Source organism: Lolium rigidum, chromosome 3, assembly GCF_022539505.1.
Source record: "Lolium rigidum isolate FL_2022 chromosome 3, APGP_CSIRO_Lrig_0.1, whole genome shotgun sequence".
Taxonomy (NCBI): Eukaryota; Viridiplantae; Streptophyta; class Magnoliopsida; order Poales; family Poaceae; genus Lolium; species Lolium rigidum.
In genome coordinates, this window is record NC_061510.1 from 66,701,021 (window position 1) to 66,713,606 (window position 12,586).

General features: G+C 46.4%; 2 protein-coding genes across 2 annotated transcripts; both read right to left on the reverse strand.

Annotated features, from left to right (window-relative positions):
• Positions 1 to 2,204: 2,204 nt before the first annotated feature.
• On the reverse strand, positions 2,205 to 6,182 carry LOC124694947 (2-hydroxy-6-oxononadienedioate/2-hydroxy-6-oxononatrienedioate hydrolase-like). Its single transcript, XM_047227868.1, has 4 exons — positions 5,499 to 6,182; positions 2,696 to 2,785; positions 2,508 to 2,575; positions 2,205 to 2,358 (listed from the first exon to the last, which is right to left on the reverse strand). The coding sequence occupies exons 1-4, from the start codon at positions 6,180 to 6,182 to the stop codon at positions 2,205 to 2,207; spliced, it is 996 nt and encodes a 331-aa protein (XP_047083824.1).
• Positions 6,183 to 9,900: 3,718 nt separating this feature from the next.
• LOC124694948 (lipase 3-like) lies at positions 9,901 to 12,102 on the reverse strand. Its single transcript, XM_047227869.1, has 4 exons — positions 11,425 to 12,102; positions 10,392 to 10,484; positions 10,229 to 10,296; positions 9,901 to 10,114 (listed from the first exon to the last, which is right to left on the reverse strand). Exons 1-4 carry the CDS (start codon positions 12,100 to 12,102, stop codon positions 9,961 to 9,963), a joined length of 993 nt encoding a protein of 330 aa, XP_047083825.1. The 3' UTR covers positions 9,901 to 9,960.
• Positions 12,103 to 12,586: the final 484 nt, after the last annotated feature.

The window sequence follows — 12,586 nt, forward strand, 5'->3', positions numbered from 1 at the left end:
TACGTTTGGCGATCGAATCTGGCCAGCGGCGATGAAGTTTTTTGCGATGCAATCCCAACGAAGGTTGTCGATGAATCCAGCGATGACGGATAACAAAATCCTGTTGTCGCGATTCCCACAGACGACGTCAATTGACGAGGGATCACCTCACCAATACCTACGTATTGTAGATTCGGGAGAGAGCGACGATGGAGATTCCGGGAGCGAGATTAGGCACACGACGTACCCAGCTTCGGGTACCCTCGATGGAGGATCCCTACGTGCTGCTAGCAATCTAGTATATGATCATAAGTATATTTACAGGGGCCGCCGTAGCGGAGCTATGTTGTCTATCTGTTGTCCCCCTCTATCGGGTGCCCTGGCTAGCTTTATATATGCAACCAGCCTAGGGTTTTACAAGAGTCCTAGTCAACTACTCATTCGAGTTGCCTTCTTGGGCCTTCTCCATATTGGGCCGAGCCAGGTATGGTAATAATGGGTACCCGAAGGGTATGCCCATGACACATATAGATAGAACTGCATCTTCATTGCAATGGAGTTTTGCACTATTATAAATTTTGTTTTGCTAATCATCAATCAACCGAGGATTTATCAAATCTCGTCACCCAAAACCACGGAACCTATCCCTGCACAAAATTTACTCTAATAACAAGCAGTACATTGTTTTACAATGTGAGAAAATTATTATCATTCTGGTTATTTTGTATATACATATTAACAAATTTTTAAGTTCTGAACCAAGATTTGGGCACTCTATTTAAATTTGGACACGTCTAGCGAGCGGCCGCATGCCTGTTAGTTATTCTGAGCGGTCAACCAAAATGGAAAGTGCTCACACGAAAAGATGTGTACAGCTGTCAAAAAAGTAGGCTAGTTGATATCACTTTGTTGTTTTAAAAAAGCTGTAATTTTTAAACCGTGCGGCGAAATTACAATCCGTTTTCACTTTTAGAATCCAAACGACGAGAGCTTCGAAACTAGACCACATTTTCATATGTTTCGACACAATTTTTTAACAAGCAACTTTGATGCACGACAGAGCAACTTTATTGTGCGGAAAAACAATTTTGGTATGCGGCAAAGCAACTTTGGTGTCCAACAAAAACACTTTGATTCACAACGATGGTAGGCTTCACAACAGCTGCAGCAACAACTCCTAATGTTACTCTACAGGACACTAAAATTGCTCGACCGAGTACCAAAGTTGCTCGCAGGACACTAAAAATTGCTCGGTCGGGCGCCAAAGTTGCTCTGCAGGGTTCAAAAACTGCGTCGCCGGGCACCAAAGTTGCTATGCAGGGCACTTAAGTTGCTTCGTCACACATTGAAATTGCTCCCATGGACACCAAAATTATTGTCGGGCACCAAAGTTGTGCCTTCCTGTACCAAAAAATGTACATGTTCGTTGCACACCAAAGTTGCTTTGTCGCATATCAAAGTTGGTTTGCTGCACAATAAAGTTGCTCAACCGCGCATCAAAGTTGCTTGTTAAAAAAATTCGTCGAAACATATGAAAATATGGTCTAGTTTCGAAGCTCTCGTCATGGGGATTTTAGTAGTGAAAACGAATTATAATTTGGTCGCACGGTTTAAAAGTTATAGTTTTTTTAAAAATGACACATGATACCAGCTAGCCTACCATTTCACTGACAACTGGACTGCCTGGTGCGTGTGCCCGGGACGTCCATCCGGCACACGCCCGCCCGTAAGATTTCAGGTTTAAATTTTCCTCCACCCCCGTTTGTTAGAGATAAACAAGAAACTAGTTTAGTATTTTCTCTCTATGAACGTAAAGATATCCAATACATGGATCGAATATATGGAATGCGTTAAGGGAGGGAAAAGTTTCCTTTATTTGATGGGTCAGTATTTTTGCGCCTACCAAATCTGCCCTTGGGTGAAAAAATACTACTTTTTAAATCAAGTAGTATTGATCAAACTGAACCATTGGATGTGCCATACTAGACGTACGGTTATTAACATTCTCCAGTAGGCCTACCCTAAAAAGCCTCAAGATACAACATGAAATATACTTTTATCATATTGTTATATAGCATCATATTCGTTGATATTTTTTCTACAAACTTAGTTAAACTTCGCACTGTTTAACTTTGAAAAATATATACGATCTATACTATGGAACTGAGGTAGTAGCTCTGAATGGGCCGAGATGGCGTAGTGGACAATGCAATTGGCTGAGCAACTCATAGAGAGCTGCCATTGATGGAAGGTTTTGTATGCTTGTCGGCAGCCAGCAAGAAGTCCAGCACTATATGGTTGAACCGGGCCGGGTCCTCGGTCTGTGGAGTATGGCCTGTTTCCTTCATGATTTCCACTCTTGCTTTCCCACCCAAAGCACTGAAAAGTGAAAACATCGGTAGACAGTTAATAAAACGGCAAAATTTACCCGCAAAAAAACGGCAAAATTATGTTCGTCAAGAACCTAAACGAGCGCACACCGTAAGACGACTCAAAGTTGCTGCTTTTGACAAGTTATACACTTATACCTCTGAACCGCAAAAGCCTTCTCCACCGGAAACAATTGGTCATCTTCTCCCCAGACAATCAGCACCTCCTGCGTAGCCATACATGATACATGCAACGTGGCAACAAGGTTAGCTGCGGCAGAGCGTTTCAGTGAACGTATTGGTTGAAATTAAATATTTGTTGAGCATGTACATACACAGATACAGACCTGAGATAGCGGTGTTACTTGGAACTTGTCTGTGCCGACCGTGACCCCCTTGTAAACATGGCTAAGTTGTTCCCTATTAGTGTAGAGTTTCTGACAGGAGACAACAGATACCAGATGATTTAGCATCTAATACAGTAGTAGTGGTTTACATCTACCTGAACTGCTATCTTTATGATAGAAAAGCACAGCTGAAACTGTAGGTCGGATCTCTGACGAAGTCACGAGAGTGCTAACGCTCCAGGCTCCAACGATATCAACAAGGGATAAATCATGCTGACTACTGCGTCAGGATAAGCAGCTCGGCATTATTGCAGTGTGCATTTTCTCTTTTCGATCGGAAATAAACGCTTGCTATATCTGAAAACCAGGAAATCAATGCTACAGTGTTAGATTTGATTGCTAGGAGGTGTTGTGGTTTGTGGCCGGAAATTTTGCTATCCTACGAAGCTAATGTGGTTTGTTTTATTTTTTTTATGAGAAGTCGACCAACTATTTATAATCCTCAGCAGTATCGAAAAATAACAAAAATTACAAGTGTGTTCTCGGGTCACCTAGCAACGACTACAAGCACTCGAATGAGCTGAAGGCGTGCCGCCGTCTTCGCCCATTCATCATTGGAGTCAGACAAAATTTGTCGTAGTAGAACTTGTTGTTAGACCCAGAAATTTATTGAAATGGGCACGCCGCAAGGCAACTAAAAATTTTCTTCGACAAATATAAGCATCACATAGATTTTGGTAGAGGTGAGGACGATACGGCTTGCCACGGTGTTGCCAGCAGTGGTGGCAAGGAATACACTTAGGGCAATGTTCGCGCAAGCAGCTCGAGCTTGCAGGCGGAGAGGGGTAACTGCTCGACCGCTCATGGACGGCCATACATGTCCATGTTCACGCAGGCGTGGCCCTGGGCCAAATTCACACCATTGTCCATCACAAAGCCCATTGGCATCCCCACGAGCTCGACTATTTATAGGACGAGGGGAATGCCAGATTCAACCATGGTGGTGACCGTGCTGGTGAGGGCGAAAAGTAGGAAATTGGAGTTTTCCTTATGGCAAGCTCTCTCGTGTTTTGCGCGACGCACAAAGGAGCGGCCAGGATTGCAAAATTAGACCTTGGCATCCAAGTTTTGCATATACCCCCACCCCCCTCCCCATCTTGAAATAAGTTTACTTCTACCTCTTGTATTAAGTCAAATTCTTTAAACTTTGATCTACTTTATTAAAAATAGTATCAAAATACTCCTATATGACATCAAATCGTTATAATACGAAACTACATGACTCATCTAGTGAGGCTCATCTAGTGAGACTAATGTAAAATTTTAAAATATTTTACATAGAGCAAACAATAGAAATACACTTATTTGTTTCTATGAACCAAAACGACTAATTGTGTTTTTCTTTTGAATTCCGACTAGTTTAGAACGGCAATATAAAGCCGAATAGATCAAAAATTGTTTTATCAAAAATAAAATCAGCTCCAAGAATTTTTGTTCAAAAAAGTTCAAAAAAGAAATTTGTTCAATTTTTTTGTTCGGAAATATAAAATGTCCATATTTCAAAAATCTTCAATTTTTTTAAAAATGTTTAAAATATCAATCAGAAAAGAAGAAACAGAAAAAGGAAAAGACGGAAATAAAAAGAAAAACCGAAAAATTGAAAGAAAACCGGGAAGAAACCGCCTGAACAAAAGAAACAGAAAAAACACACAGAAACTTCTAGAAGGTTCCCAAAACCTGGGTATACCAGAAGCATCCGGTGTTAATGGGCGCATTCCCCACAACAGCGATAAATAGGTTTTGCCCCTTTGCGTGGATTGTGGCTACTAGGCTACTTGCTATTCGCTATGGGTTGGTTGTCTGCAATCTTACTAAATTGAACGATCTAGTTCCAAAGAACAACATAAAGCAAGCACATGGTTTACCCAATAGCGCGGAGGCGAGGGGGGATCAAGGGCGCAGGCGCGTGAAAATTTCCGGACGGTGGTTGCGTGTTCACGCGCGAGCCACGGTGATAGCGCGCGCTGGACTAGAAGCATCAATTTTGGGGCGTCGGAGGACACAAAATGGCGCACATGGAAAATAAAAAAATTTGATAGAAAAAGTTTTAGATGGCGCCCCAATTTTAGTGCGCACATGGAAAAAGTTTTAGATGGCGCGCAATTTTAGTGCGTCTGCTGGAGGGCACAAAACTACCGCCCGCACTGTATATCATCGGTTATTTTAGCGTAGGCGCGATATGTCATCTCTGTTGGAGTTGTTCTTATCGTTAGTTTGTTATTCAACAGACAACGATGAGTTGCGGTTGAGGCGCGCCGATCTGAAGCGATAGTTTGCGCAATTGAGTTGCGCCTGAAACGCGTGGGGTTGAATCCCGGGCATGTGCTTGGGAAACATGAACGGTTTTGTTTGTGCTTGATGCAGTAGACAAACGAGAAATTGTTAAAAGACTAGCACGCTAGAGTAACAACTATAGCTAATAAAAGAAATTATAGATTAGAACGAACACCAATCAAATATATCTTTGTTGTTCTCTAATATACTAGCTACCAAACCGAGTTGGTCTCGTTAATCTTTTAGATGAACATGAAAAGTTTATCTACTGACTTTGTTGACTTGATCCAAAAAATATCGTAACTGTTTTGATTCAGCATTGTTCACGTTGCAGCAACCCAAGAGAAAAAATACAGAGCTATGTGTCCTGTAGTGATACGTCGACCGACCTTGTTGACTTGACCCTTCCTTAATTTAGGACGGAAGAACGAAGAAGTCGAACGTGGAATCAGTCCAGAGTGATACGCACCTGGATGAAGTCCCGGAGGACGAAGTCCAGCGACATTATCGCCGGCGGCGGGCGGTGCGCGACCATCTGCATCAGCCTCCTCATGGCGGCGGGCTCGGCCGGAAGGAGCAGGTCGTCCACGCGGCCCCATTCTTCGCCGGCCCTCTTCAGGACCTCGCGGTCGTCAGCCCCCGTCTTGAGCACGTTCGAGCTCGCGATCACCACCGGGCCGACTCTCCCGGCCCCCGCCGCGCGCGCTAGCCAGTACGCCACGAACCCGCCGTAGCTCGTCCCCGCTACGGCCACGCGCATGCCCTCCAGCCCCTCCACTGAGTCCAGCAGCGCCGCGAGCGCAGCCGCCTGGGTGACCTCTGACGGCGGTGGCACAGTGGGGCAGTCCCACGAGCTGCCGCCGAAGCCGAGCAGGTCCGGGACGATGATGTGGAATTGGCGGGACAATGGACCGACCTGGCAGCGCCACTGCCAAGTGGCCCAAGGGCCAAAGCCGTGAATGAGCAGCAAAGGCGGGAGCTTCGGTTCGCCCGGCGGGGCCCAGTAGTGGACGGTGCAGGTCGACGACGACTTGCCGTCGCCGCCGTCGTAGGGGTAGGGGAGCGTGACGGAGTGGGGGCGGAGGCCAGCGGCGAGGAAGTCGCGGCGGGTGAAGTAGTCGATGAGCGCCACGAGGCTGAGGCTGGCCCCCATGGCTCTAGCTTGTGGTGCTTCCGGCCTGACCAAGAAGAGCAGCACACCACAGCCTCAAGTTCTTGTTCAAGTGTGCATGGAAAGAGAATGAAATCCAAGTGACGAGCTGACCGGTGGAGCTTAGCTTAAGAGGAAGAGACCTGTTGCTGGTGGGACAATGGAGGGTTCAGACTTCAGAGCATTCCGGGTTTGCAAGGGAAGAAGGGCTGTTGAACACCAAACGTACCTTCTTCCAAGTTAGAAAAAGGAAATATAGCAGTATCATAATTAAGTAGTGCAAGTAAGAAAATGTCGGCTAGCTAGTATGGTGTTCTCAGCGGGGCGGCTAAGCTTCTTTTCTTTTATCTTGTCCGAGGGTTGATGATGTACTGATGTTGACAACACATGCTATCAAAAAACTTCCCATCCACTCTTCAAGATTAGTGTATTTCATTGACAAGTTGCACGGCCAGTCTTCGTCTCCTTAGCTCATTGCAAAATTACACTGCCAGTTTTTTTCTCAAAATAGAAGTTTAAATGTTTGTCTTATTCTTGATACCGAGAAAGAATCATGGATTCTTCGTTTGACCATGCATTGGTTGGTGTAAATACATGAGATTGTCAAGAAAATGTCATTCATGACATACAGAATTGATTTCTTCTGTCAATAACCATTTGACTCATATCTTTTTGTTGGATCCACGATCGCTCAAATTATTTATCCATAATTTCACCCAATTTCCATTTCGGTAGTATCAATCATGTTTGGTACATTAAATGATATGTATAATTGGTTTTACCATTATGCTTGATCCATGATTCAGTAGTAGCATGTGAGACTCTCCATATGGCGCAGTAGTGGATCATTCGATCCCGCAACCATTCACTTCACTAGGCCTCAAGGAGGTGGGTCGCCATATGTCGCGTATGCGAGAACACATACATCGGGGGTTTTCACCCCCTGTATTATGTCGGTAGTGGGCGCGAAGAGCTGCTACCCAGGATCGAGCGATGCAAGCACAAAGACATAAGAGCTTTTTTATCCGCCGCACGAAGCGATTCCCTACTTTTTACTTGTCTGAGTTGTATTCATGTGTTCTTTACACAGGGAGCTAAGATTCCCCCTTCCTTTTCCTCCGGTCCACACCCCCAAGTCTCCAACCCTCTAACGTTTTGCTACTGAGCCTTGGATGTCCTTTTATACCACAAGGGGTTACCAATGGGATAGCTACATGTTTGACACCTACACTAAACAGGTGGCGGCCCGCGGGAGAGGTCACAAGCTGGTGGCATAGCTGTCCGCGAGCCTCATGGTTGGAGCCGACGCGTCGTCCTTGAGTCGTCTTATTGCCATGCTTCCGCACGCAGTGTGGCAGGATGCACTAAACCTGGTGGGCATTGAATACTCCTGCACTATTCCCAGGGAGATGGTGACACGTGTCTGCCATGCCATTCCCAGGGTGGACACGTCTTCGTACGCTGGGAACGCGTGGAATGGATCGATCGAGGTGCAGAATCCAGGATGTGTTCCCTCCCGCGAAGCGCCTCTTCGTGTGGTGCCTTTGTTGATGGGGACACGCAGCACGAACATTTACGTGTGCTCTACCAAGGGTTCTCGAGCCGCCTACCGGGAACGATTCGCGACTTTCGGAGAGGTCTCCTGAGTCGAGCTCCTCGAAGATGCCTTAAAGCCAGCAAGAGATTCCCGTACCCAACCTTGCTAGAGCTTGTCCATGCCCTCTTTTCTTGAGGATGTAGATCTTGTAGGTCTCAACGCTCTTCCTGTGTCCGTTGTGATGAAGGAGGGTGTGCCTTTGGGGTATTTATCCTGGGCGCTCTGCTTCCGTCATCGTCGGCTTCTTCCGGCAAAACGTTGCATGCTCCATGTCTTGAACAACGGCTCCACCAACACATCCAGCGTCATGGGTGTAAGGGCATTTTTTTCCTAATCTTTATTTTGGTATTTGATGAATACAAGGTTAGAGAGGACTAATCATTGACATCAATAGTCCTTCTTTTTTGGATTTCGCTTGAGTATAGGAACCCCACATTATTAACAGGGGAATCGAAGCTTTTATTTGTTACTTGGATCAAATCAATTCCTCTTGAATTACATTAAAATATTTGCTCTTACATATTGCTATTCATCTACTTCCTACACTAACTTCAAAAGAAAAAATTGCTTTTCTTGATCTTTTTTGTCTGCCAAACAGCAAGTTCAACTGGTCATACCAGGCCTCAGGCCTGTATGACCGGGTGCCTTGCCCTTTCCTCCTGTTTCTCAAAACAGTGAAATTGGCCGGTATAATTGGGCCCCAGGCTGGTCATACCGGGCCATGTGACGCCAAACCTTTTTTCCTCCTGGGGCGAAGCAGAAAATTGGGACGGTATGACAAGGCCCAAGGCCGGTCATATACTGGCCGTTCCTGCGTTTCCCTTGTCTGCCGCCTGCTGCGCGTGGAATAGAGAGTTGGACCGGGATTCCCTTCCTCCTTTCCTCCAGCGTATCATGTCGCCCAAGGTTTTGTTTAGTTATGGGGGAGAATTCATGATGTCCATTTGTCTGACAGCCTTGACAAATTTTCCTACAACCTGATGGGAGATGCTCGGTATTTTGCAAAATCTGCTTATGAGGCACAATTTTTGGGTGTTTGCTGTTGTCCGATTTGGAGTAGATTTGGAAGACGGAGATGGAGGAGAAAATTTGTTTCCTCATTTGGCTATTTCCACAAAATCGTTTTTGGATGGCAGATCGTCTTTGTCACAAAGGATGGCTACTTGACGACAAATGTTGTCTTTGAGATTAGATCATCAAACAGCCAACCATCTGATCTTGCTCTGCACTTTTTCCAAGAGAGTGAGGGCGTGTTTCTCGCCCCACGGACCCTAGGGTGGCGGTCATTGCCTCCACATCTATTAACATCGAGGGGTGGTGGAAGAGTTCGAACTCTGGGACAAAGAACAACGTTGCCGAAGACAATACTCTTGCTGGATACATTGCTTGGAAATCTTTGGAATGAAAGGAATCGGCGCATCTTCAGGGAGTCGAATTGCAACCGGGGCTGGTGGATGAGAGGGCTTGACAAGAGGTGCATGGTTTAGGCAGACATCAATGATGGTAGTTTTGTTTTACTATTTTCTCCTGTACTTTTTTTTTGCCAACTTCCCAAACCAATCTTAAATTTGTTGTTGGCTGAGTATCGGGTGTGTATAGTCTTTTTTTGTAAAGCTTATGGGTATTTTCCCCCTTCTATAAAGCAAAGGCAGAACTCTTGCATGTTCAGTTAAAAATAATCTTGAGAGACGGTTACATGAGATGTATTTAAGATATGGATCCAAGTTAACGTCATGGTGGACTCATGTGATGAGGCATGGTTTATTAAGGTTTGAAGCATGCGATCAACTTAATAATTTTGCATGTATCTCAAGAGATTGTGATGGAGCATAAAAAAACAATTGATTGCTCATGTTGAATCCCATTATTGTTCATGAGAGAATTCAGGCTTTGACGAGCATGTCTTGAAGAAATCAAGATCAAGTAAAGATTTCATTTTTTTCCTCAAATAAATCATCATAATGAGAACTGACCAAAGATAAGAATTAACTGAAAATACAAGGTTCACCAAAATAGAGTGCACATACGGAAGAGTTGTGTGACTCCCCGGGCCATTTATACTCATTGATGTTGTCGAAATAATTTGGTGTACATAAGCAGTAGCTTTGATTTCATTACCAACACCGCCTCTGAAATGACCGAGATGGCTAAGCAAACTTATTGCAATTTGCAAAACTATTCATCTCATAGCGAGCTGTCCTTGATGCAAACAGGATCAGGCTTGTCAGCAGACAGCAAGAAGTCCTTCAAAATTTTGTTGAACCGTGATGGGTCCTCGATCTGTGGACAGTGGCCTGTCTTACTTATGATCTCCACTCTAGCTTTCCCGTCCAAAGATCTGAAAACAAAGTAATTTTTTGTGCAGAGCATGAGTCGAGCCGTGCTCAATACAAATGATGAAATCAGGTTCCTCTGCCATACACTGAAGTGAAGTTCATGTAGTGAAAGTTACCTTTGAATTACAGATGCCTTCTCTACCAGGAACAACTGGTCATGCTCTCCCCAAACAATTAGCACTTCCTACATTGAGACACATACGCACGGGCAGGAAGATTATGATGGGAACAACCTGCGTATAATAAGACGCACACAGCTAAGCAAAGAGGGGTGTATACCTGAGATAATGGTGCTACTTGGAACTTGTCTGTGCCGACCGTGATCCCCTTTAGAACATGGATGAGTTGTTCCCTGTAGTCCGTGAAGAGTTTCTGACAGGCCACAACAAGATCATCCGATTCAGTACAGCAAGTGGTTTACATCTGTTGTATTCTACCGATATTGATGTTCTTATGGCTGAAGCACAGCTGAAATTAGAGGTCAGGTACTCAGGTCTCATCAAGTCATGACATCAAGAACGCTGTAGATTATTTCAGTTCGGCATATTATTGCAGTGGCCGTACTGGAGTACAACTACTAAATCTGAAAAGGGGAAATTAATGCTACAACGCTAGATTAGTTTGTTAGGAGGTGTGCCTTAGTATTTTGTTTGGACATTTTGCTATCAAGCTGAGCTGATGCTGTTTTCCACTTGTCCTCGTTGAAAAATGCTGGAAGTGTTGTCTGCTTAATAAACCTGGAAGTGTTGTCTGCTTCTACCAACCAGGATATATTAGTCAGTTCTTTAGTAGAACAAGTATATTTTTGTTGTTATTGTGTTTGTTGTTTGGCAGGGTGTTCTCCTTATTTGTTTGTTTGTCCGTGTTGTGTGGCAGCAGTTTGCGAATTATCCATGACTTTTCAAGAAAATAATAACTAGAAGGTCTAACTTGAATTATCTTCCTATGAGAAAAATAAACCTTGACTACTATAGGCGCCATCTGGAAATTAGAGAGAGCTCACTAGAAGAAACAAACTTTAGACATATCAAATGAGCAAACGAAGAGCAGGATGATGGCTGTGGTGATAGTCTGAAACTCTGTAATTGAACCTGTAGAAATTTCACATCCCTTCGGAATTCGCATGGTCACTCTTCAATCTCGATGGGCAAATTTATACCAGTTTACTTCTAATGAAATAAGCAGCTAAAGTGCTAAACTTTTCCTTTGACGAAGCAGAAGTCTTGGAGGTCTGGTTCGTGGTCTTGTTCACGGTGTCACCGACTTCACTAGGAAAAAGAAGAGTCAAATGTGCCACCAGTACAGTACGAACCTGGATGAAGTCCCGGAGCACGAAGTCCAGTGTCATCAGCGCTGGCGGCGGCCGGTACATGGTCATCTCCATGAGCCTCTTCATCCCGGCAGGCTCCGTGGGAATGAGCAGCTCGTCCCCGCTTTTCCACCTTTCGCCGGCCCTCTTCATGAAGGCGCGATGGTCCGCCTCCGTCTTAAGCAGGTCGGAGCTGGCGACCACGACGGGGCCGACCCTCTTGGGCCCCGCCGCGCGCGCCAGGCAGTACGCCACGAACCCGCCGTAGCTCGTCCCCGCCACGGCCACCCGCTTGCCCTTCAACCCGTCCACCGAGTCCAGCAGAGCCGCGAGCGCCGCCGCCTGCGTGGCCTCCGACGGCGGCGGCGAGGAGGCGAAGTCGCACGAGCTGCCGCCGAAGCCGAGGAGGTCGGGGACGATGAGGTGGAAGTGGCGGGAGAGCGGCCCGACCTGGCAGCGCCACTGCCAGGTGGCCCGAGGGCCGAAGCCGTGGATGAGTAGAAGTGGCGGGAGCCGCGGCTCGCCCGGCGGGGCCCAGTAGTGCACGGTGCAGCAGGAGCCGCCGTCGGGGTAGGGGAGCGTCACGGAGTGCTGGCGGAGGCCGGCGGCGAGGAACTGGCGGCGGGCGAAGTAGTCGAGGAGGGACACGAGGCTGAGGCTGAGGCTGAGGCTGCCCCCCATGTCAGCTAGCACACACAGCGCGTCAAGTTCTTGATGTGCAAACGTGCATGGAAAGAGAGTGGCCCGGAACTTCACTGATGAAGCTAGTGATGTGCTGGTAGATCGAGCTTAGCTTGAAGGTAGTCAGGTCGACCGACGTTATGGTGGGGGAAATGGACGGTTCACAACCTCACACAGAGCACGCTCTCATTTCCCCCTCCCCCCTCTCTCGCTCTGCTACAGTAGTTGAGCTCCTCCTCGAAGGGTTCGGGCCGAACCAAAGCCGATCTCGCCGGCGCTGCCGGTCGAGATGGGTGGAGGGGAGGTGCCGGTGTGCATAGAGTAGCTAGGTTTAGTGGCTATATGCCGGTAGGGGGCTGGATGCCCAGTAGTGCGAGCGGTGGAGGAGATCTGCCCGCCTGGATCTCGTCCGCTCTAGGGTTCTTCCTCCTCTCTCTGTTTCTCTGGTGGTCGGAGGTGGGAGTAGAGAGGATGACGGCCGCTC

Coding starts and splice junctions, on each gene's coding strand:
- LOC124694948 (XM_047227869.1), bottom strand. CDS start 12,102: ATGGGGGGCAGCCTCAGCCTCAGCCTCAGCCTCGTGTCCCTCCTCGAC. Junction 10,485..11,424: donor TGCTCCGGGACTTCATCCAG/GTTCGTACTGTA, acceptor GTGGCCTGTCAG/AAACTCTTCACGGACTACAG. Junction 10,297..10,391: donor AAGTAGCACCATTATCTCAG/GTATACACCCCT, acceptor GTCTCAATGTAG/GAAGTGCTAATTGTTTGGGG.
- LOC124694947 (XM_047227868.1), bottom strand. CDS start 6,182: ATGGGGGCCAGCCTCAGCCTCGTGGCGCTCATCGACTACTTCACCCGC. Junction 2,786..5,498: donor TCCTCCGGGACTTCATCCAG/GTGCGTATCACT, acceptor GTCTCCTGTCAG/AAACTCTACACTAATAGGGA. Junction 2,359..2,507: donor AAGGCTTTTGCGGTTCAGAG/GTATAAGTGTAT, acceptor TTCACTTTTCAG/TGCTTTGGGTGGGAAAGCAA.